Here is a 25523-nt window from a genome sequence, read left to right as displayed (position 1 = left end):
ATGAGATTCTGATAGGGCGGACAGGGTAGATGGTGGGAGAATATTGCCTCCTGGAGCAATCCTGAACCACGAGGTGCAGTTTCAAAATATGGAATCCCCCATGTAAGAGAGATGAGGAAGAATTAGTTTCTCTCAGAGGGTTGGCCGCTCCAGAGACTATTATTGAGCCCCATTGAGCCAGTGACATTCTGGCACAGTGATTAGCACTGCTGCCTCCTGCGCCAGGAATCCAGGTGAAATGAGTGGATCATCTCACAGGACAATTCAAATGCGAAATTAATTCAACCTCTACCCACACACAGATGTCACAGGATAAAGAACATGAAACAGGAAAACTGGGAGTGCGAATTTCATAATTATATTTTGTTGAGCAATTTTAACAGCTATTATAAATGCCGAGATTCCAAAGGACAGAAAAGGCTGCTGTGTGATGTTAGGATCACATTTACATCAAATCGGGTTTCACTGCAGAGTTCATCCACCTTCAGCAGCAATGTGTGTGTCTCTGGAGTGAATCATTGCACCAAGAATATATCACAGCTGAAAGTCAGAATCAGGAAAGAGCTGAGTAAAAGGGTTTCACAATGAGAGGGGGTAGAATTAGACCAAATTAACATTCTCATTTCCAATCCAGAGCCAGTGTTCTTAACCTGTTCCTTTAGAAGCCCACCCTGACAAGGCATTTCTTGAGTTCTTACTTCTATTTTCATTGCTTTTCAGCGTTCACTCGGTGCAATGTGATGCTGTGCACAAACCACAGCCAAGTAGCCAATGGTACGCCTTTGTTTATAGCCATTCTGGAGATGGTGACTTGCTCAATTATACTGTCCAGCTGCACTGGGGAACTATGTGACGGCTCCAGATGCAAATCGGGGTGTGCTTTTAACGAGAACAGGAATAAAGACCTTAGACAGCCTGAGCAAAGCCCAAGCGATTGTTCCCATGGTCGAAAATGGTGTAATATCCTCCAATGAACACGTCTCCCAGGATCCAGAGGCCTGCAGCGCCTCCAGCAAATCCACTGTAGCAGATGTTTCGGCCGTAAAAAGATTCCTGGAGGGAAAAGGAGAACAAAGTAAATTTAACAAATATTCCATTGCAGCTGATGACATTTTGAGTGTATTCTCGCAGCCTATTGCTGTCCAATATCATACCTGCAATGTATAGACTTGTGGGGAAAGAGGGAAGTCCATTCCATTGATTGTGAAGACCACATCGGGCATGCTGCCCAGTTTGCTACAGTCTATTGAGGCCTGTAGGAAAATAGAAAAAGTACTTAGTCATTGTGTCAGTATATGGATTGACAATAAATCATTTAGTAAATGAGAAGGTTCCAGAATGTAAAGACTCTGCACCCTAATTTTGTTACAAGTGGTGATTCATTCCCGGATATTTCTGGGGCTGGGTGTCCAAGCTGCAGTGATTTATTGAATTGAATTGAACACCAGTCTGTGCTCTCAGTCATACCCTTCCTCCCTCCTTTCCTACCCACCCCCATCCAGCAAGATGCTGGGGGCATTTTGTTGGAGCAACTTACAAAGAACAAAGAGAACAAAGAACAATGCAGCACAGGCGCAGGCCCTTCGGCCCTCCAAGCCTGTACCAGCCATGAAACCACCCTTGGCCAAAATCCCCAGCACTTCCTTGTGCCATATCCCTCCATACCCATCCTATCCATGTATATGTGAAGATGCCTTGTGAATGGCATTAATGTATCTGCTTCCACAACGTGCCCTAGCAGCGCAACACAGGCACTCATCACCCTCTGTATAAAAAAAAACTACCTTGCGCATGCTCCGAAATTTGCCCCATGGACCTTAACCTCTGCCCCCTAGTGACCGATCCCTCCATCCTCGGAAAGAGTGCCTATCCATCTATTCTATCCATGTCCCTCTTAATCTTTTAGACCTCTATCAGGTAGCCCCTCAACCACAGTCCGAGTCTGTTCAGCCTCTCCGCATAGCTAACACCCTCCAGACCAGGTAACACCCTGGTAAACCTGCTCTGCACCTTTACCAAAGCCTCCACATGCGATGATGATCGCAAAGGGACAGGTGGTCTGAGGTGCATTTGTTTTAATGCAAGAAGTGTAGCAGGTAAGGCAGATGAATTTCAGGGCTTGGATTAGTACCTGGGAATATGATGTTATTGGTATTACTGAGACTTGGTTGAGGGATGGGCAAGACTGGCAACTGAATATCCCAGGGTATAGATGCTTCAGGAGGGATAGAGAGGGAGGTAAAAGGGGAGGAGGAGTCGCATTACTGGCCAGAGATGATATCACAGCTGTGATTAAGGAGGGCACGATGGAGGATTCGAGCACTGAGGCAATATGGATAGAGCTAAGAAATAGGAAGGGTGCAGTAACATTGTCGGGACTTTACTATAGGCCTCCCAAAAGCGAGCGTGAAGTAGAGGTACAAATATGTAGACAGATTATAGAACAATGTAGGAGCAATAGGGTGGTTGTGATGGGAGATTTTAACTTCCCCAACATTGAATGGGACTCATGTAGTGTTGGAGGCGTAGATGGAGCAGAATTTGTAAGGAGCATCCAGGAGAGTTTTTGAGAGCAGTATGTAAATAGTCCAACTCGGGAAGGGGCCATACTGGACCTGGTATTGGGGAACGATCCCGGCCAGGTGGTTGAAGTTTCAGTCGGTGATTACTTTGGGAATAGCGATCACAATTCCGTAAGTTTTAGAATACCCATGGACAAAGATGAGAGTGGTCCTAAAGGAAGAGTGCTAAATTGGGGAGAGGCCAAGTATAACAAAATTCGGCAGGAGCTAGGGAATGTGGATTGGGAGCAGCTGTTTAAGGGTAAATCCACATTTGAAATGTGGGAGTCTTTTAAGGAAAGGTTGATTAGAGTGCAGGACAGACATGTTCCTGTGAAAATGAGAGATAGAAATGGCAAGATTAGGGAACCATGGATGACGGGTGGAATTGTGAGACTAGCTAAGATGAAAAAGGAAGCATATATAAGATCGAAGCGACTCAACACTGATGAAGCTTTGGAGGAATATCGGGAAAGTAGGACAAATCTCAAACGCGCAACAAAGAAGGCTAAAAGGGGTCATGAAATATCTTTGGCTAACAGGGTTAAGGAAAATCCCAAAGCCTTTTATTCGTATATAAGGAGCAAGAGGGTAACTAGAGAAAGGATTGGCCCACTCAAAGACAAAAGAGGGAATTTATGCGTGGAGTCAGAGGAAATGAGTGAGATTCTTAATGAGTATTTTGCATCGGTATTTACCAAGGAGAGGGACATGACGGATGTTGAGGCTAGGGATGGATATTTAAATACTCTCAGTCATGTCGGCATAAGGAAGGGGGAGGTTTTAGGTATTCTAAAAGGCATTAAGGTGGACAAGTCCCCAGGACCAGATGGGATCTATCCCAGGTTACTGAGGGAAGCGAGGGACGAAATAGCTGGGGCCTTAACAGATATCTTTGCAGCATCCTTGAGCACGGGGGAGGTCCCGGAGGAATGGAGAATTGCTAATGTTTGTCCCTTTGTTTAAGAAGGGTAGCAGGGATAATCCAGGGAATTATAGACCTGTGAGCTTGACGTCAGTGGTAGGCAAACTGTTGGAGAAGATACTGAGGGATAGGATCTATTCACATTTGGAAGAAAATAGACTTATCAGTGATAGGCAGCATGGTTTTGTGCAGGGAAGGTCATGTCTTACAAGCCTAATAGATTTCTTTGAGGAAGTGACAAAGTTAACTTATGAGGGAAGGGCTGTAGAAGTCATATACATGGACGTTTGATAAAGTTTCCCATGGCAGGTTGATGGAAAAAGTGAAGTTGTATGGGGTTCAGGGTGTACTAGCTAGATGGATAAAGAACTGGCTGGGCGACAGCAGACAGAGTAGTGGTGGAAGGGAGTGTCTCAAAATGGAGAAAGGTAACCAGTGGTGTTCCACAGGGATCTGTGCTCAGACCATTGTTGTTTGTGATATACATAAATGATCTGGATGAAGGTATAAGTGGTTTGATGAATAAGTTGGCAGATGATACTAAGATTGGTGGACTTGCAGATAGTGAGGAGGACTGTCAGAGAATACAGCAAAATATAGATAGATTGGAGAGTTGGGCAGAGAAATGGCAGATGGAGTTCAATCCAGGCAAATGCGAGGTGATGCATTTTGGAAGATCTAACTCAAGAGCAGACTATATGGTCAATGGAAGAGTCCTTGGGAAAATTGATGTACAGAGAGATCTGGAAGTTCAGGTCCATTGTACCCTGAAGGTGACAACGCAGGTCGATAGAGTGGTCAAGAAGGCATACAGCATTCTTGCCTTCATCGGACGGGGTATTGAGTACAAGAGTCGGCAGGTCATGTTACAGTTGTATAGGACTTTGGTTAGGCCACATTTTGAATACTGTGTGCAGTTCTGGTCGCCACATTACCAGAAGAATGTGGATGCTTTAGAGAGGGTGCAGAGGAGGTTCACCAGGATGTTGCCTGGTATGGAGGGTGCTAGCTATGAAGAAAGGTTGAGTAGATTAGGATTGTTTTCGTTGGAAAGACGGAGAATGAGGGGGGACATGATTGATGTCTACAGAATTATGAGAGGTATGGACAGGGCGGATAGCAACAAGCTTTTTCCAAGAGTGGGGGTGTCAATTACAAGGGGTCACGATTTCAAGGTGAGAGGGGGAAATTTTAAGGGAGATGTGCATGGAAAGTTTTTTTACGCAGAGGGTGGTAGGTGCCTGGGACACTTTGCCAGCGGAGGTGGTAGAGGTGGGAACAGTAGCATCATTTAAGATGCATCTGGACAGATATAAGAATGGGCGGGAAACAGAGGGAAGTAGATCCTTGGAAAATAGGCGACAGGTTTAGATAAAGGATCTAGATCGGCACAGGCTGGGAGGGCCGAAGGGCCTATTCCTGTGCTGTAATTTTCTCTGTTCTTTGTTCTTTGTTCTGGTAGTGTGACAAACAGAAATGTGCGTACTATTCCAAGTGCTGCCTCACCAATGTTCAATACAACTGTAGCATGACTTAGCAGATTTCATACTCGATACACCATCCAATGAAGGCAAGCATTCCGTATGCTTTCTTGACTACCTTGTCCACTTGTGTTGCCACTTTCAAAGATCTGTGGACCTGCACACCCAGATCTCTCTGGCTTCCTATATTCCTAAACGTTTTGCCATTTATTGTATATTTCCCTTCTATGTTAGACCTACCAAAATGCATTACCTCACATTTGTCCAGATTAAACTTCATTTACCATTTCTCTGCCACATTTTCCAACCTATCTGTCCTGCTGTACCCTCTGACAATCATCAACACTATCCGTCACTCCGCCAACATTGGTGCCATCTGTGAACTTACTAATCAGACCAGCTATAATCTCCTCCAAATTGTTTATGTTTTCCTACAAACAACAGAGGCCCCAGTACAGACCCCTGTTGAACACCATGAGTCACAACATTCCATTCAGAAAAACACCCTTCCACTGCTACCCTCTGCCTTTGTGACCGAGCCAGTTTTGTATCCATCTTGCCACCTCGCCTCTGATCCCGTGTGACTTTACCTTTTATACCAGTCTGTCATGAGGCACCTTGTTAGAGGCTTTACTGAAGTCCCTGTAAATACCATCCACCGCCCTCCCCTCATCAATCATCTTTCTCACCTCCTCAAAAAACGACCTCCTCTTTACAAAACCATGCTGTCGATCGCTAATGAGTCCATTTGTTTCCAAATGGATATAAATTCTGTCCTGAGAATTCTCTCGAATAATTTACCTACTGGCATAGTGGGCTCAACAGCTGGCTTGTAATGCAGAACAAGAGGGTTGGAGGGCAGCACGGTAGCATGGTGGTTAGCATGAATGCTTCACAGCTCCAGGGTCCCAGGTTCGATTCCCGGCTGGGTCACTGTCTGTGCAGAGTCTGCACGTCCTCCCGTGTGTGCGTGGGTTTCCTCCGGGTGCTCCGGTTTCCTCCCACAGTCCAAAGATGTGCGGGTTAGGTGGATTGGCCATGCTAAATTGCCCATAGTGTCCTAAAAAGTAAGGTTAAGGGGGGGTTGTTGGGTTACGGGTATAGGGTGGGTACGTGGGTTTGAGTAGGGTTATCATTGCTCGGCACAACATCGAGGGCCGAAGGGCCTATTCTGTGCTGTACTGTTCTATGTTCTATGTTCTAAGACCAGCAGCGCGGGTTTAATTCCTGTACAGGCCTCCCCGAACAGGCACCGGAATGTGGCGATGAGGGGCTTTTCACAGTAACTTCGTTGAAGCCTACTTGTGACAATAAGCAAATATTATTATTATTACTACCGATGTGAGGCTCACCGGCCTTTAGTTCCCTGGATTATCTCTGCTACCTTTCTTAAACAGCGGTACCACATTAGCTATTCTCCAGTCCTCTGGGATTTCATCTGTAGCCAATGAGGATACAAAGATGTCAGTGAAGGCCCCAGCAATTTCCTCCCTCGCTTCCCTCCGTATTCTGGGGTAAATCCCATTCGGCGCAGGAGCCTAATCTACCTTAATGTCTTCTAAAACATCCAATACCTCCTCCTTTTTCATGTCAACATGACCCAGTCTATCCACACACACTACCCAAGGATCATCTTCCACAAAGTCCTTTTCTTTGGTGAACATTGATGCAAAGTATTAGTAACTCGTCCATTTTCTCTGGCTCAACATACGAAATGAAATGAAATGAAATGAAATGAAATGAAAATTGCTTATTGTCATGAGTAGGCTTCAATGAAGTTACTGTGAAAAGCCCCTAGTCGCCACATTCCGGCGCCTGTCCGGGGAGGCTGATACGGGAATCGAACCGTGCTGCTGGCCTGCTTGGTCTGCTTTAAAAGCCAGCGATTTAGCCTTGTGAGCTAAATCAGCCCCTCGTGACAATTTGTACACGTGACAATTTGCAATATATTTACAATTACATCTATTTGCACTTTGTAATAACTCAGACGGTCTGCTAAAAGCTGTATTAGCAATCACACATCGGTGCACACTCAGACCCTCAATGCCAAAGCCATTGCTCAAACACGGTTTACCGCGCTATTTTGGCTTCCGCTTGCTCCAATATACTCCTGAATGGTGTCGATGGCTGAGTTGGTTCCAGTCAGGAAGGAAGTGCCAGTATCAACAATGGCAGGACACCCTCCATCGCAGGCCACAATCTGACCATTGATGGTGATTCTGAGGGGGAAAAATAAACGAAGAGTGAGTCAAAGACCTGAAACTGCCTCACGTGTAAGAACAATAATAATAAGCTGAGTTTCCTCATTAGCTGAAACGTTAATTATATTTTCCATCAATGTTGATTTAACTGAGAATTTTAAATTAGTCGAAGTATTTTATTCTTTCTTTGCTTTTAGTTCATGGCCAGAATTCTCCGTTTGGGAGACGATGGGTGGGATTCTCTCAGCCCGGAGCGGGGCCGGAGAATCTCCGCGACTGGTGTGAATCGCGCCATGCTGCCGACACTGGGATGTGATTTTCCGCAGAATGGCGAACCAGCGTCATTGGCGCTGGCGCGGTGCCAGCCGGGGGCTGCACGACGAGAAGACCCCCCCCCCCGGCGATTCTCAGCCCGGGATGAGTCAAACGGCCGCAACAAAACACCCGAGTCCCGCCGGCGCCATTCACACCTGCTCCCAGCCGGCGGGATTTCGGAGTGGAAGTGTCCGGGGACGGCCTGTGGAGGCGGTAGGGTGATCCAACCCCAGGGCGGGGCCACCGATGCGGTCTGGCCCGCGATCGGGCCCCACAAATCAGCGGGCCGGCCTCTCTGGCTGGTGGCCTCATTTCTACCGCGCCGGCCCCTGTAGCCCTGCGCCATGTTGCGTCAGGGCCAGCGCAGAGAAGGGAGCCACCACGCATGCATGGGTTGGCACCGGCACCACTGCGCATGCGTGGATCCGGCAGCGCCCAGTTTACGCCAGGATCAGCAGCTGGAGTGGCGTGAACCGCTCCAGTGCCGTGCTGGCCCCGTGAACCGCTCCAGTGCCATGCTGGCCCCGTGAACCGCTCCAGTGCCATGCTGGCCCCATGAACCGCTCCAGTGCCATGCTGGCCCCGTGAACCGCTCCAGTGCCATGCTGGCCCCGTGAACCGCTCCAGTGCCATGCTGGCCCCGTGAACCGCTCCAGTGCCATGCTGGCCCCATGAACCGCTCCAGTGCCATGCTGGCCCCATGAACCGCTCCAGTGCCATGCTGGCCCCATGAACCGCTCCAGTGCCATGCTGGCCCCATGAACCGCTCCAGTGCCATGCTGGCCCCATGAACCGCTCCAGTGCCATGCTGGCCCCGTGAACCGCTCCAGTGCCATGCTGGCCCCATGAACCGCTCCAGTGCCATGCTGGCCCCATGAACCGCTCCAGTGCCATGCTGGCCCCGTGCACTGCTCCAGTGCCATGCTGGCCCCATGAACCGCTCCAGTGCCATGCTGGCCCCATGAACCGCTCCAGTGCCATGCTGGCCCCGTGAACCGCTCCAGTGCCATGCTGGCCCCATGAACCGCTCCAGTGCCATGCTGGCCCCATGAACCGCTCCAGTGCCATGCTGGCCCCGTGCACTGCTCCAGTGCCATGCTGGCCCCATGAACCGCTCCAGTGCCATGCTGGCCCCGTGCACCGCTCCAGTGCCATGCTGGCCCCATGAACCGCTCCAGTGCCATGCTGGCCCCATGAACCGCTCCAGTGCCGTGCTGGCCCCGTGCACCGCTCCAGTGCCATGCTGGCCCCGTGAACCGCTCCAGTGTCATGCTGGCCCCATGAACCGCTCCAGTGCCATGCTGGCCCCATGAACCGCTCCAGTGCCATGCTGGCCCCGTGCACCGCTCCAGTGCCATGCTGGCCCCGTGAACCGCTCCAGTGCCGTGCTGGCCCCGTGCACCGCTCCAGTGCCATGCTGGCCCCATGAACCGCTCCAGTGTCATGCTGGCCCCATGAACCGCTCCAGTGCCGTGCTGGCCCCATGAACCGCTCCAGTGTCATGCTGGCCCCATGAACCGCTCCAGTGCCATGCTGGCCCCGTGCACTGCTCCAGTGCCATGCTGGCCCCGTGAACCGCTCCAGTGCCGTGCTGGCCCCGTGAACCGCTCCAGTGCCATGCTGGCCCCATGAACCGCTCCAGTGCCATGCTGGCCCCATGAACCGCTCCAGTGCCATGCTGGCCCCATGAACCGTTCCAGTGCCATGCTTGCCCCATGAACCGCTCCAGTGCCGTGCTGGCCCCATGAACCGCTCCAGTGCCGTGCTGGCCCCGTGAACCGCTCCAGTGCCATGCTGGCCCCATGAACCGCTCCAGTGCCATGCTGGCCCCGTGAACCGCTCCAGTGCCGTGCTGGCCCCGTGCACCGCTCCAGTGCCGTGCTGGCCCCGAATTGCTGATGTCGTGGCCATGTTGACGCCATCGAGAAACGGCATCAACACTTAGCCTCAGGATCAGGGAACCCCGCCCCAGATGAGTTGCCGCCGGATTGAATAGTGTGCGATTTGCACTTCTGTTGGGAGCACGGCCGGCGCGAATTAACACCAAATCCTGGCCCAACGGGTGTTGGAACCATTGGAAACCTCACCAGGAGGGGACAGCTGGTGATCGTGAGGGGTGGGGTTCACTGGTGAGGCCTCTGCCTGGAGAGGGGCAGAGAACCAGGGAAGGTTCCGAAGGCCACGGTACAGGTGTCCTCTGAGCGGGGTGAGCTTTGCTGACCCCTGATCCCTCTGCATTGGGGCAACACTTCTGAGGAGTGCCACCTCCTGGTGGGCCCCTGATTTTGTCTGGCCATGGCAATCCCCTTGATGAAGCAGATGAGGGTGTCCAGAAGGGCAGCTTGTGTGGGTACCCAGATGAACAGAGGCCTTCAGAACATTCGAAGGATAGAGGCAGCACCCAGCAGTGTGAGCAGTCAGGTGCCTTTACGTAGCACAAAAGGGGAGTATTTAAATCACATCCTGCAGCAATAAAGGCCAGAGCCAGACCACCTGAACCCAAGGGGTCACCCCGAGTCCCCGGACATGGCACCAAGTCATTCGCCCCCACCACCCAGCAAGCCTGACAATCTTTAAGGATGTTGCATCATATTTTTAGTCTCCTGCGCCCCCTCCGTATCCATGGCACACACTCCCTGTTTGTAAACACCTGCACTAACTCACACCAACGAGACGTCTGCCAAAGAGGGGCAGAGCATCGTGGAAGGATAGAACATGAAGTGGCCAAGCCACTAATGGTATAGAAATCCATGCAAATCACCACTTTACATGGATCTGCCAGTGCGGGGCACAAACGTTGATATCGCCGCCAACGAGGGACCAGAGCATGGCATCGGAATCGCGCCTGGCACAAACTGTGTTTACGATCACCCGCGATCCTCGGGCCACCAAGATTTGCGATTCCAGCGTTGTGAAGCATAGAATCCAGGCCCATATGTTTCAATGTAGTTTGGTAAAATCATTATCTCGGTCTTCAGTGGAGAAGCAGAAAATATCCCATCCCAGTTGTAGACGAGGGAAATCACTTACCGATCAATGTTGACTTGCCAGTAGACCTCACGAGTGACAGGAACCCAGCGAATTTGACCTGTGTAGTGGCTTGAATCAATTCCACCAAATAGAATTTCACTTCCGGACTCACCATACCCTCTATGAAACAGAAGAGAATCATTAAAAAATTCAGCAATTGACAGTTTTCTAGTCTACCGGTTTTGTATTTAGCGATGTGACTGCCTATTGCATATTGTATGGAAAATAATCAACTTTCTAAATCAGCAACACGAGTCACTGATTGAACCATTGCCATAAAATCTAATGATAAATTCAGGATAATAAATTCAAACTCAGCAACTTTGCCTTTAAATGCATCATGCAGAACATAATCTGGCTTTGTTTATCGGTTTGAATTCTGAATTTGGTTGATTTCACCACACAACAGATTCAAGGTTTAGAACCAAATCACTTTGAGAGAAAGCACTAGGATTGATCTAATGTCTTTCAAATCCTCAGGACGGCCTTATGTTCTTCTCAACCAATTCACACTTTTGAACTGTATTTAACGTTGCCGTGCTGGCAAATGTAGCTGGCAATCTGTACAGAGCAGGATCCCACAGATACGCTGACGGAGCTCAGTGGAAAGGTGATGAGCCATCAATTGCATGAGAGACGAGTTGCTTTACAAAAGTTAGGCTTTAATAAGCTAGAACTTAGCCCTGCGGTTGTCTGCAATAAAATGGACGACCGCCGGGCGTTTCGACTATTTATACTTCGGTAAGGAGGCGTGGTTAACTCAGCCTCTCGACCAATCGGAGAGCTGTCACATGACTGCTCTCAACCAATCGGTCGAGAGGCACATGACCGACCAGGGCCAATGGTAAGCTGGTGTTCTGCCCCAATGGCAGACAGCTATGCAAATCATATCACCACAAAAAGTACCATGGATTCCATTTTCCTGCCTGCATCCCATATCCCTCGACTCCCTGAACAATCGAAAATGTGTCTCTGTCAGTGTTCAGCGAAAGATGGAGCATCTGCTCCTCTGGGGTAGGGAATGCCACAGATTCAAAATGTCCTGAGTGAAGGGTTTGAAGGATGGAGAGTGATCGCCGCTCACCGTCCTGAGATTCAGCATCTAACCTGCAAACGTCAACTCTCGAACTCGCACTGGCATTTAACGCTCACTTGAGCGCTGATTGGCAGTGGGCGGGACTTGTCCACACATGGAAGGGTTATCCTGTCGAACCCCTTCAGAATCTTGAATGTTCAACAAGAATGTTGTATTTCATGCCTTGGAGATACACAGAGATGACACCCCATTGTCTACGTGTTGAAGATAAGGTTCATTTGCAATAATTGAAAAACGCCCACTCGTATGTTTGCAGCAGCCAACTGCAGTCCAGTTTCTCTCTCTTCAAGTGACCTCACCTAAGCTTAACTAATCGCACACTGTGAACATTGAACTGAGACGCCGAAGCAAATGCCGAACAATTGAACACTGCTCTGATCATCTCTAATCCTTGCAAACGCCAAAGAATATAAACTAAATCCACTGAGCATCTCATCAGAGGATAGACCTCTCACCCAGGGACCGATCCAGTGAACCTTTGATCTACTGCCTCCCATAAAAATACATTTGTCCTGAGACATGGGGACCAACATTGCACACGATACCATGGGGATAATGCCACACGTAACTATTGACTTACGCAATGTGCTCAATTGTCGCATTAGAATTGAACCCACAACTTTCTGACTGAAAGACAAGTTTGCGAACAACGAAGGCAAAGTGATGTTTCCAATTAAACCAAAATGAGCCGTTTCTGTTTCACGCAGGGAAATGAGATACAGCAAAGATGTTTACCTCGTTAGGTAGACAGAGAAGAGAGGCTGATCCAACAGGTTTTGCGCCACCATGTTATGAAATACGGTTGTGGCCCTTCCTGATGCAAGAGATGGATAGGCCAAGCCGAGAATGCCATCAAAAGTCATATAGGAGTAGAAACCACCAGGTTCACTTGTAGCCAGACCAAATTCCTGATCACGGATCATCATGTTTGAAATCTAGAAAAAAACCATGAGGGATTAAGCAGAACGTTGCCCTGTGAATTGCAAGTTCCCCAGTAAATTAGGTTTCCTACATAGCCAATTGTGAGCACCAATGGGATAGATGAGCAATGAAACGTTTTCTTCAGCAATCCTGGCTCAGATACATTTTGGAAATGAAACGGAAAGAAGACACACCTTCTACTTTCAATAGTATCCTGGGATTATTTACACCCCCCTGACAGGGTTCCTATCACACCGTGGCACTCTCAACATGGATTATCTGCACAAGTGCGTTTGAACTCACAAGCTCGGACACAGAGTGACACCACTGAGCTCAGGTAGACAACTAATAGAGAAAATATCCCACATTCAATACAAATAGACACAAGGCTGTGAGTCGATTTGAATGGCTGAATAAAGGCAGCATTTACATCAAATTTCTTCAGTTCCATTGGAAATAATTTCAGGCGGGTTTTGTTTCAAATAATCAACTTGTAGTTTGGAGACACACTCTGCTGCATCATTATAGCATCCACACAGCAACTCAACTTCTAATTGATCAAACTCATGCTTCTTGATTCCAAGATCTTTGTATCTTGTTCTGGAAGATTAAACCTCAGACATCAATTATCACTGTTATGTGGTTTACTTTCTTTGATGAAAGTTACAGTCTACTTACGCTGACAGTGTCATATCCCAGTATTCCCACCATGGCGCCTGTACCATACTGGATAGATACAGCCTGGTTGTTTGAATGATATGTTGAAGACCTGCTGGGGTCGAACCTGCGATGCTTCGCTGCAAAGGAGCATTCATTTCATGATGTTAATGGAGGAACTTAGTTTTGCACAAAAAAATTATCTATTACTTCACATTTTCAATGGTTTGCATTTTAACAAGAATCTCAACGCATTTTATTTACCCCCCTACAGTGTTACTAGTTTCCTTTTGCTTGGAGGGAGCTCCTGAGAATGTGATGACGATCAGAAAGCGGTGTTCATGTTTGAGGTGGAGCTCTGAGCTGGACACGTGCGTGTGTGTGTGTGTGTCCGTGTGTGTGTATTTGTGTGTGTGTCTGCTTTTGTGTGTGTGCATCTGTGTGTGTGTGTGTTAGAGTGTGTGTGTGTGTATACATCAGCAAATGGAAATATCACATACTGGACTTATTGACCAATTCAGTGGATAGGTTTAACCAAATCAAATTCAACTCCACACCAGACTGGTTGCAGAGCTGAGGGATTTTAGCCCAGGTTAAAGTGAAGAATGTGAGATTTTTCCCCTTAGAGAAAAGGAAATTGAGGAAACATTTGACAGAAGTGTAGTAGATTAGAAATTAAGACAGTTTCAGAAAAGGTAGATTAAAAAAAGTGGTTCCCATTCACTGAACGTTCAAGAACCAAGGTCACAGCCTACAGCATAGTGGACGGATTGTGTCAATGATTGTGAAAGAAAATTGGGTGAACCTGAGGAAATAAACTAGCAGGACGACAGGATAGAGGCAGGGAATGGTGCTGAGCAAATAGCTCCGCAGTGAGGAATGGGCCCGATGGGCTGAATGGGCTCCTTCTCTGCAATGATGACTATCGGTGGGATTTCCCAAACCTACCCGCTCCCCATCACGGTGTGTTTGGTCTCCTGCGGGATCTTCCTGCCCCGTCAATGTCTACAACGTATTGTGTGGATTACACCCTCGGCTGACAGTGAACACGCCGCGAGGATTCTCCATTGGAGGAACTGGAAGACCAGCCAGCGGGAACGGCCGGAATATTCAGCTCTATGACTCTATGACACAGGGTTAAGGGGAATATACCTTCGCTGTACACTTGTGGTGACTTGTTCAGTTTACTGATGAAGCTGAATTTTCACTAACTATCTTTCTAAATTCTTCCAAGTTTCCAATCTGCTCAAGGTCTCCACTCTCCGTTATCTTTGCCTGGTGTAACCATCCGAGCCAGGAGTGTGAACTGGATATTATTTTACACTGATGCTCATTTGTTTTAGGATAAATTTATCTGCAGATTTACTCATACCCAGAGGAAGACAAAGAACCGCAGCGAAAAGATCCGAGAAATCAAAGCTCTGATTCAATTCTCTCCAAGCTCAGAGATAACAAAGCGAAATTCTAGTTTCATCCAATCTTACAGAACGTGCTTTTCAACTGTGATTATTCTGGGAATATAACTCCCTCCCTATTCCTACCATTAGCGCGAAGACATGTCACAGAGGGAAGCATGTTGAAGAGCAGGGTAATGTATACTTACTGCATGATGCTTGAGAGCAGTAAACGGATGGGACCCAAAGGTTGGATGAGCCAGTGTCAAAGACAACAGTGAAACTCTGTGGTGGGTTCCCAATGCTGATGCGTCCATAATACTCCATCTGTCAGAAAAAAAGATAAGACCAAAATACATCAACTGGAAATGTATCAGCGCATCAGGTGTTATTAGGCTTAGATTCCTCAAGATCTATCAGTAATGCTGCAGCTTCTTCAAGCAATCCATGGAACTGAAATTCCCCATCCCTGGAACATTCTCGGAAATCTTTTCTGCACGCTTACTAATAAGTTCACATCTTTTTAAATTGTGGTGCTCAGAATTGGACACAATGCTCCAGTTGATGCTGAATCAGTCTTTTGTAAAGTTTCGTCACAATTCACATGCCTTCTCCTCTGTGCTTCTATTCATAATGTCCAGGGTCCTGAATGTCCTTTTAACCACTTTCTAAACCTGCCCTGCCACCTCCTACAATCTTTGGATACATACACCTGGACCCCTTGTAGAATTGTATTCATTATTTTGTATTGCCTCTCCTTGTCCTTCTGACCAAAATTAATCCCTTGATACCTCTTTGCATTCATTTTGATCTGTTACATGTTCCCTCAGACACCAACCTCACTATGTCCCCTTGATGTTTCTCACTAATAGAAAGCAGCCTATCTGGCTGCATCACAGCCTGGTATGGTAACTGCTCGGCCCAGGACCGCAAGAAACTTCAGAGAGTCGTGAACACCACCCAGTCCATCACATGAACCTGTCTCCCATCCATTGACTCCATCTACACCTCCCGCTGCCTGGGGAAAGCAGGCAGCATAATCAAAGACCCCTCCCACCCAGCTTACTCACTCTTCCAACTTCTTCCATCGGGCAGGAGATACGGAAGTCTGTGAACACGCACGAACAGATGCAAACACAGCTTCATCCCCGCTGTTACCAGACTCCTAAATGACCCTCTTATGGACTGACCTCATTAACACTACACCCTGTATGCTTCATCCGAAGCGGTGCTCATATAGTTACATTGTATATCTTGTGTTGCCCTATTATGTATTTTCTTTTATTCCCTTTCCTTCCCATGTACTGAATGATCTGTTGAGCTGCTCGCAGAAAAATACTTTTCACTGTACCTCGGTACATGTGACAATAAACAAATCAAATCCAATCCAATATCCTTGGGGTTTGCAATACTTCCAAATTGTGTAACGCCTGCAGATTTTGAAATTGTGCCCCGCTGCACCCAAGTCATTAAACTAGATTCATGGTGTAAAAACCCATACACTGTTCTCCAGTCTGGAGAATAACCATTGCCCACAGTTCCATATTACTCTCAGCGTCCATCAACACCCCAAGCTAGAACAGCTGAAACCCATCCATTGTCACTTGCTGTGTCAGTTATCACAGGTTAGAGATCTACAACATATGATACACCAGCTCGGTTTTCCATGTGACTGAATTATTATCCTTAACTATTATCCTTATGTTATTCTGGAATAACATAAAATACGAGCAGATAGTTCAATGAAGGTGAGTTAAGATGAAGTTTTCGCTTTTGGTTTGGAAAACTGACAGGTTACTTACATCGATGTGGTTTGTCATCGGTTCATATGCATTCAGGGATAAGGGTCCTTCAAACTTTGAGCTGGGATCATATGGGTGATTCTTCAGGAAGTCTTCCAGCAAGCCTTTCTCCCGCAGAATATTCCGAGTCGATTTGCCCTTAAACAAGGGCATTCTGCAGAGAAATAAAGTTATAAGCTTCATCAGCTTTTACTATTGCTTGATGACAAATTATTTTTCCCCTCTCTTGCCCTGTGATGATTTCCTACCTGAACAGACATTCAGAGAGCTGAATGCAAGCGATGGTGATGATCAGCCACTTCATCTTGTCAGTTGGGTTGGTTCAGAGACTCTTCAGAACCTAAAGTTTTGGGGTCTGAGCTGCAGCATTTATAGCCACTCTGACCAAACCATTCCATTGTCACGAGGACTCAGATACGATCATTCAACAAAAGAATTAAATATTAATGTACTCATGACTCGTTTATCTCAAATATAATCTCTTTAGTTAAGGACAATGTTCAATTTAAGTAGTCAGTAATTGAGATTATTTGGATTAATGCAAAATATGTTCAGCGTGGAGTTCTCCAAAAAGAGTTCTAAGCGTGGTAGCGAGCGGGAACTGCTGTGAGCTTCCCGGCGCTCTGTCCAGCGAGGCCGGCAATGCTACTCTTTATTTTTCTTTTTTTAATAAATTCAGTGTACCCAATTAATTTTATCCAATTAAGGGGCAATTTAGCATTGTGGGGGTGAGACCCATGCAGACACATGGAGAATGTGCAAATTCCACACAGACAATGACCCAGGACGGGGAATCGAACCTGGGACCCTGGTGCTGTGAAGCAATAGTGCTAACCACTGTGCTACCGTGCCACAAACTTGCCAGATAAAACCAAGAGGTGAGGTTCCTATGGCCGGCACTCCCAGACTGGGTCACTGTCTGTGTAGAGTCTGCATGTTCTCCCCGTGTCCGCGTGGGTTGCTCCGGTTTCCTCCCAGAGGTCCCCGAAAGACGTGCTGTTAGGTGAATTGGACATTCTGAATTCTCCCTCTGTGTACCCGGACAGGTGCCGGAATGTGGCGACTAGGGGATTTTCACAGTAACTTCATTGCAGCGTTAATGTAAGCCTACTTGTGACAATAAAGATTATTATTATACTTTCTCTGCAAACTCAGAATCATTTCAGCTTTGGGTGTGTCAGCCACTCACTGCTTTCAGAACAGTAGTGCAGTCTTTCACTTTAGTAAACAGGAGAGAGGGAGAGTGAGAGAGAGAGACAGTCCAAATACTTCTCTTCGGTTCTGTCAGAAAGCATCAAGCAGGAATCAATCAGTCACGGTTATCAGGTAGAATACTGTCCCTGGCCAACCCACCGGTTGCCATTTAACCAATCGAATGGACTGCCTTCCAAAGCTGGTTCCTCAGATCCACTCAATGCCGAAGTGTCTGACTTCTCCCTTCCAAAGTACACAATCTGGGAACCTGGGAAAACCTGGCAAGCAGCTGCTTCAACTTTGAATCTTCTGCTTAAAGGCACACCCCATTATGGATTTGAGGAATTGAACAAATGAATGTGGTATAAAATGGGATAATTCATTAGAATAATGTAGAGGATAGAGCCGGTTTGATGGTAGTGAGTTATCAGGCAATGAACAAAGGAATTAAGCGAAGCATGGCCAGAAAGGGGGGAGGGGAGCCTTGTGCAGAGGATGGTGAAAAGAATGCTGGGTAACAAGAGGCCCAGGGTTGAGGAATGCGAAGTGAGTCAATCAGGATATATGGCCAGGTCAGGAGGTGTATAGGATGACCTATGGGAATCTTGCATGTGAAACTTGATGCCATTTGAATGATATGTATAGAAGATCTTTGTCCTCGGACTCACTTGGTTCTGGGATCTTCAGGAGACTGTATGTGTTCTGAATCTCTATAGAGCGGGTCAGACTTGCAAGCTGTTTAAAAATAAACAATACCATACCTACGGATCCCTCTCGAGTTTTATTGAGACCAGACTGATGGGTAAAGAACTTAATATTGTCATTTGGTGCCGAAAACCCGGGTTTCTCCAGACAGTCACCGGCCAGCTGCGAAATCAGAATTAGACTGATGTTGGACAAGGAAAGAGGAAATGGGCCCACACTGTGAGCAGCTGGAAAATGACCACGTTGATTTTCCCCTTTTCTCGTGGTCTGATTAGTCTGGTCAATCGCGGTTGGTCCGGAGAGATCATCTCAACGAAATAAAAGGTCAGTCTGGGGATTAGAAAATTTAAAAAATTCAGTCGATGTAGGCACGACTGAGGGGTGAGAATGACTGATGGGATAGTTCAGTTAAGGGCTGATTGCCGAATTGATGGGATGTCGGAAAGACAGTTCAGTTCCACATGGGTTTTGGAAACTATAATTGAATTAAGCTAAAATTGTATCCTTGGACTGTAGTGGCGAAGAACGCAGTCTTGAGGACTAGTTTGAGATTACGGGGGATTCAAACAGTTCTTTGCAAATATTAAGTGATATTTATCGAGATAAAGCGAGAGATTTTAGAAAAATGTCAGCAACTTTAAGGAAGAAATTTGGTGATGAATGGCCACTAGGGTGCACTAAAGATCTGGACATCATTAAGAAAATTCAGGGTGAAATCTGGAAAAAGAACCAAAGTATGAAAGCCAGAGTTGTTTGGATTATGGAGACAATGTTGTCAAGAGGAGAGGGATAAGATCATGTTATCAAGTTGGCAAGAAAATGTCCTTAAAATGGGGATTCTAATTAGTGAAGGGGATAACCAGAAAACTCTGGAGGTCTTGAAAAAGGATTGTGCATTCAAAAAGCGAGCAAATAAAGAGAGGGAGATACCTAACAGGGCAGACTCGAGTAAAAAAATGGGCTACGTAGTTCAATGGCTGGCCTTGCATTGACAGAGGTAGACAATGACCTAGAGAATTGGACCATGTCGGGTAGAGTCCCGACAGCACCAGTGGCATTTCCTGCACTAATTCCAGAACCACCAGGGTATCATAATTTATATCCAGTCGCTGCTTCCCAGACTCAAATCATGCCAACCTCTCCAGCCCCTTTAGATTCAGTCTCACAGGCTGCGGCAGTTATACTGCCCCCTATGGCCGATCACATGATAGCTCCAGAGGCATTGACATCAGCCTCTCCAGTCCCTTCAGTTGATAGTTTGGGTCCTATTTCTTCACCGTCTGTTAGAGAAGGGGAGCTCCGTTCCACAAGCCCGGTTAGCTCTAGGACCCGATCTCGAACAATGGGAAAGGGGCCTGATCCTATCCAGAAACAATTACGCATACCACCTAGATCCCTTAAGGTCAATATGATAGGACAGAAAAGTCTGAGAACACGGGGTGAGGACGGGAATGGTTCTAAGGAGCCGGAGCCCCCCTATCGGAAGAGAAGGATATCGAAGTCATTGAAGAGCCGCAGGAATCCGCTAAAGCGCCCCCTAGTGAGACTCTGAGACAGTTGCCGATTAGGTAAATACCCAACCCTGATGTTGCTACAGCAGCAGCCCAGCCCACAATAGACGTTTATCTCCCATGGAGACCCAGTGAGATGATAGCTATTCTGCCTGCAATCCCAGACAGGAAGAAATATTCTGCTGCTTTCGTGGACTATCTGAGAACTACCATCTCAGTTTATCAAGCTGACTCTAGGGACCTCTGGGCCCTAGTCCAGCAGGTTTTAACCCCAGCAGAGTACCGCAGTCACTTCAACCACTTGAATTATGCTAGCCACGCCGCACTTCAGCAAGCCCATGCCTTGGACGATGATAGACGGGCACAAATCCTGAATGCACTGAATGCCACATTTCAAATGCCCATAAACATCTCTGCTATCTTAGACCTCAAACCTAAAAAGACTGAGGAACCAGAGGAATTTCTGGAACGCTTTAGTGAAATCTACCGTGAGCAGTCAGGCGACTTGCTGTACCAAAATGGTCAGAATTCCCCTCAATATTGTGCTATGTCAATGCATTGCCTACCACCTTCCGTGGCTACTGCCGTGAAATGTAATAACATAAATTGGACAGAGAACGACCCTTCCCAGATGGCCCGGGCAGTCAGATTTTATTGGAAGGAGGGCGTAGGCCAGGAAGGAGGCTCAGTTACAAAGATTAAGACTGAGTATGTAGTGAAAAAGGATGATCTGAGACCCCAACCAGCGGCAGATACAGTGGCTTACCAGCTGGAACCCCAATATTGTGACTTTGGGTGAGCCGATCAACAAGGGGGAGGATAGCAAACCCACCCGAATGGACCCTCAGCCCCTCTTTATGGCCCACCGTAGGCACCAACAACTTTACAACTGCCGCCCCCTCTGAGGGGCCATTGGTCTACTGGGAAAAGAGGACGGGGCAGATATAGAGGGAACAATGCATGTTTTAATTGTGGCCGTACAGATCACTGGCATCAGGAATGCCCCTTTAAAAGACAGCCAGCAGGAGGAGACTACCCGACCCAAAGGAGGGGGTATCCACCGAGGGGAGGACAGATGAGGTACACCGACTTTTCCCAGGCAAACCCTTTCCCAACACGAGATTGACTAGCTAATTTAGTCATAAGGACTCTCCAATCAGACAGGGAACCTATTATCTCCCTGCAGATAGGAGATCAACATCACCCATTTGTAATCGACACTGGAGCAGCCATGTCTTCAGTGCAATCAGAACTCCAACTACCACGATCCGACCACACCCAGCATTTGTCGGGGTTCCAAGGCCAGGTGTGTGAGTATCCTATTTCTGAACCTGTGACAGTCACTTATGAGAATAAGTCTACAGATCATCAGTTTGTGGTGACTACTGGATTGGACTGTAACTTGTTGGCCAGAGATTTACTGTGTATCTTCCAGCTAAAGCTAGAGTACGGAGACGAAGGGGTAACGGTTCAATTATGGAGGATGAGACAATAGTGCTATATTTCTATCACACCCCAGTGGTGGACGTTGGACATTGAACATTCACTGTACCACATTACCCTGGCCTAGCTGAACCGGACAGAACAGGGAGTTGGAGGACAAATACCATACTATGCCCTTATCATCCATATGCTTATCCAATAAACTTTTAAATGCCCTCAATGTTGGCGGGTTCACTACTGTTGCAGGCAGGGCATTCCACGGCCTCACCACTCTTTGCGTAAAAAACCCACCTCTGACCTCTGTCCTATATCTATTACCCCTCAATTTAAGGCTATGTCCCCTCGTGCTAGCCACCCCCATCCGCGGGAGAAGGCTCTCGCTGTCCACCCTATCTAACCCTCTGATCATTTTGTATGCCTCTATTAAGTCACCTCTTAACCTTCTTCTCTCTAATGAAAACAACCTCAAGTCCATCAGCCTTTCCTCATAAGATTTTCCCTCCATACCAGGCAACATCCTGGTAAATCTCCTCTGCACCCGTTCCAAAGCTTCCACGTCCTTCCTATAATGAGGCGACCAGAACTGTACGCAATACTCCAAATGCGGCCGTACCAGAGTTTTGTACAACTGCAACATGACCTCATGGCTCCGGAACTCAATCCCTCTACCAATAAAGGCCAACACACCATAGGCCTTCTTCACAACCCTATCTACCTGGGTGGCAACTTTCAGGGATCTATGTACATGGACACCGAGATCCCTCTGCTCATCCACACTACCAAGAATTTTACCATTAGCCAAATATTCCGCATTCCTGTTATTCTTTCCAAAGTGAATCACCTCACACTTCTCCACATTAAACTCCATTTGCCACCTCTCAGCCCAGCTCTGCAGCTTATCTATGTCCCTCTGTAACCTGCAACATCCTTCCGCACTGTCTACAACTCCACCGACTTTAGTGTCGTCTGCAAATTTACTCACCCATCCTTCTGCGCCCTCCTCTAGGTCATTTATAAAAATGACAAACAGCAACGGCCCCAGAACAGATCCTTGTGGTACGCCACTCGTAACTGAACTCCATTCTGAACATTTCCCATCAACTACCACTCTCTGTCTTCTTTCAACTAGCCAATTTCTGATCCACATCTCTAAATCACCCTCAGTCCCCAGCCTCCGTATTTTCTGCAATAGCCGACCATGGGGAACCTTATCAAACGCTTTACTGAAATCCATATACACCACATCAACTGCTCTACCCTCGTCTACCTGTTCAGTCACCTTCTCAAAGAACTCGATAAGGTTTGTGAGGCATGACCTACCCTTCACAAAACCATGCTGACTATCCCTAATCATATTATTCCTATCTAGATGATTATAAATCGTATCTTTTATAATCCTCTCCAAGACCTTACCCACCACAGACGTTAGGCTCACCGGCCTATAGTTACCGGGGTTATCTCTACTCCCCTTCTTGAACAAAGGGACCACATTTGCTATCCTCCAGTCCTCTGGCACTATTCCTGTAGCCAATGATGACCTAAAAATCAAAGCCAAAGGCTCAGCAATCTCTTCCCTGGCTTCCCAGAGAATCCTAGGATAAATCCCATCCGGCCCCGGGGACTTATCTATTTTCACCTTGTCCAGAATTGCCAACACTTCTTCCCTACGCACCTCAATGCCATCTATTCTAATAGCCTGGGTCTCAGCATTCTCCTCCACAATATTATCTTTTTCTTGAGTGAATACTGACGAAAAGTATTCATTTAGTATCTCGCTTATCTCCTCAGCCTCCACACACAACTTCCCACCACTGTCCTTGACTGACCCTACTCTTACCCTAGTCATTCTTTTATTCCTGACATACCTATAGAAAGCTTTTGGGTTTTCCTTGATCCTACCTGCCAAAGACTTCTCATGTCCCCTCCTTGCTCGTCTCAGCTCTCTCTTTAGATCCTTCCTCGCTTCCTTGTAACTATCAAGCGCCCCAACTGAAACTTCATGCCTCATCTTCACATAGGCCTCCTTCTTCCTCTTAACAAGAGATTCCACTTCTTTGGTAAACCACGGTTCTCTCGCTCGACCCCTTCCTCCCTGCCTGACTGGTACGTACTTATCAAGAACATGCAATAGCTGTTCCTTGAACAAGCTCCACATATCCAGTGTGCCCAACCCTTGCAGCCTACTTCTCCAACCAACACATCCTAAGTCATGTCTAATGGCATCATAATTGCCCTTCCCCCAGCTATAACTCTTGCCCTGCGGGGTATACTTATCCCTTTCCATCACTAACGTAAAGGTCACCGAATTGTGGTCACTGTTTCCAAAGTGCTCACCTACATCCAGATCTAACACCTGGCCTGGTTCATTACCCAAAACCAAATCCAATGTGGCCTCGCCTCTTGTTGGCCTGTCAACATATTGTGTCAGGAAACCCTCCTGCACACATTGTACAAAGAACGACCCATCTAATGTACTCGAACTATATCTTTTCAGGTCAATATTTGGAAAGTTAAAGTCTCCCATAACAACTACCCTGTTACTTTCGCTCTTTTCCAGAATCATCTTCGCCATCCTGTCCTCTACATCCCTAGAACTATTAGGTGGCCTATAGAAAACTCCCAACAGGGTGACCTCTCCTTTCCTGTTTCTAACCTCAGCCCATACTACCTCAGAAGAAGAGTCCCCATCTAGCATCCTTTCCGCCACCGTAATACTGTCCTTGACTAGCAGCGCCACACCTCCCCCTCTTTTGCCCCCTTCTCTGAGCTTACTAAAACACCTAAACCCCGGAACCTGCAACAACCATTCCTGTCCATCACAAGTGGGACAGGCAAATGTTACACCCATTAAGTAACGATTAAGGACCATGTACCGCTGCCTTCCATTCGGCAATACCCCCTGAAACCCCAAGCTTCCCCGTCTATAGACAAATTAATCCGTGAACTGTTACAACAGGGTATTCTGGTCCCTTGCCAATCAGAATGTAACACCCCATACTTGCGGTGCCGAAACCAGGCAAACCGGACCAGTATCGGTTAGTACAGGATTTACATTCAATCAATGCCATCGCGCAGCCGTTACATGCTCTCGTCTCTAATCCCGCTCACATACTGGCTCAAATTCCAGCTCGGGCCCGGGTCTTCGCCATAGTTGACCTCCAGCACGCTTTCTTTGCCCTTCCACTCGCGTCTGAAAGCCAATATTTGTTTGCCTTCCCTTACAATGGACAGCAGTATACCTGGACCGACTGCCTCAGGGGTTCGTCAACTCACCTACGCTCTTCTCCAGATGTCTGCAGACCCAACTCCAGGCCTTGACGTTGGAGCATGGTTCCACTCTCGTGCAGTATGTAGATGACGTATTGATAGCGAGTCCCGACGAGCCCAGTAACAGGAATGATGTGGTCCAGTTATTAAACCACCTAGCCTCGTTGGGCTACGTTGTTTCACAATCAAAGGCCCTGGTGGCTCAAACAAAGGTCAAGTTCTTAGGTGTTTTACTTACAGCCACAGACAGAAGTCTTGAACCCAGTAGGATTGAAACCATATGCCAATTCCCCGCCCCTACCACAGCCAAGGAGGTCCGTCATTGGCTGGGTATGGTGAATTATTGTAGGCAGTGGATACCAAACATCGCTGTCTATACAAAGCTGCTGACGCCTTACACTAGCGAAGGGGGGAATTTTACTCTCACCACCGAGGCACTCGAAGCCTTCCGTTGCCTGAAGCAGGCCTTGTTACAAGCACTGGCCCTCAGTAGGCCCCTGTACGACTGACCGTTCCAGATATACTGTACTGTTCTGGAAGGATGTTCAACAGCGGTACTCACCCAGCAACATGGGGATAAGCACCGGCCCGTGGCATATTACTCTTCCAAACTTGATCCAGTGGCGTTGGGCCACCCTGTTTGCACTCAGATCCTGGCAGCGATAGTCTGCAGGCTGCTGCCAATACAACTCCAACAGGACATTACGGTGTATAGCTCCCACTCGGTCATTGCACTACTGGGGCAGCTGCAGACTCAGCATCTTACCGCAGCTCGTCAGAATAGGTATGAAATATACCTTCTAAACAATCCACGTCTGACATTTAAATATTGTATCACTATCAATCCAGCCTGTTTTCGTAGTGGTCCCCCTGACCATGAAGACGCACCTGGCCACGACTGTCTAGCCTTGATTCAGGAAGCTACTATGATAAGGGAAGATCTGAGCGATATTCAGTTAGATCAACCTGACATGATTATGTATGTTGATGGCAGTGCATTAATAAGCCCCACTGGCAGGG

At 47.4% G+C, this 25523-nt stretch overlaps 1 protein-coding gene across 1 annotated transcript; it reads right to left on the bottom strand.

Moving 5' to 3' along the window:
• Positions 1 to 342: 342 nt before the first annotated feature.
• LOC119978027 (pepsin A-like) lies at positions 343 to 16725 on the bottom strand. The gene is made up of 9 exons (XM_038819353.1): positions 16632 to 16725; positions 16384 to 16537; positions 14791 to 14908; positions 13209 to 13327; positions 12345 to 12544; positions 10514 to 10633; positions 7042 to 7186; positions 1155 to 1253; positions 343 to 1053 (listed from the first exon to the last, which is right to left on the bottom strand). The coding sequence occupies exons 1-9, from the start codon at positions 16685 to 16687 to the stop codon at positions 907 to 909; spliced, it is 1158 nt and encodes a 385-aa protein (XP_038675281.1). The 5' UTR covers positions 16688 to 16725; the 3' UTR covers positions 343 to 906.
• Between the last annotated feature and the right edge of the window lie 8798 nt (positions 16726 to 25523).

The sequence above is a fragment of the Scyliorhinus canicula genome, chromosome 15, assembly GCF_902713615.1.
Source record: "Scyliorhinus canicula chromosome 15, sScyCan1.1, whole genome shotgun sequence".
Classification (NCBI taxonomy): Eukaryota; Metazoa; Chordata; class Chondrichthyes; order Carcharhiniformes; family Scyliorhinidae; genus Scyliorhinus; species Scyliorhinus canicula.
The sequence above is the reverse complement of the archived record's forward strand: the minus strand, read 5'-3'. Positions and strand labels throughout refer to the sequence as shown.

Excerpts from the sequence above, each read along its gene's own strand:
- LOC119978027 (XM_038819353.1), bottom strand. The coding sequence starts at position 16,687 with ATGAAGTGGCTGATCATCACCATCGCTTGCATTCAGCTCTCTGAATGT. Across the intron at positions 7,187-10,513 it reads TGGCAAGTCAACATTGATCG|AATCACCATCAATGGTCAGA; the intron begins GTAAGTGATTTC and ends TTTCCCCCTCAG. Across the intron at positions 1,254-7,041 it reads GCGGAAGCCAAAATAGCGCG|GCCTCAATAGACTGTAGCAA; the intron begins GTAAACCGTGTT and ends ATTTTCCTACAG.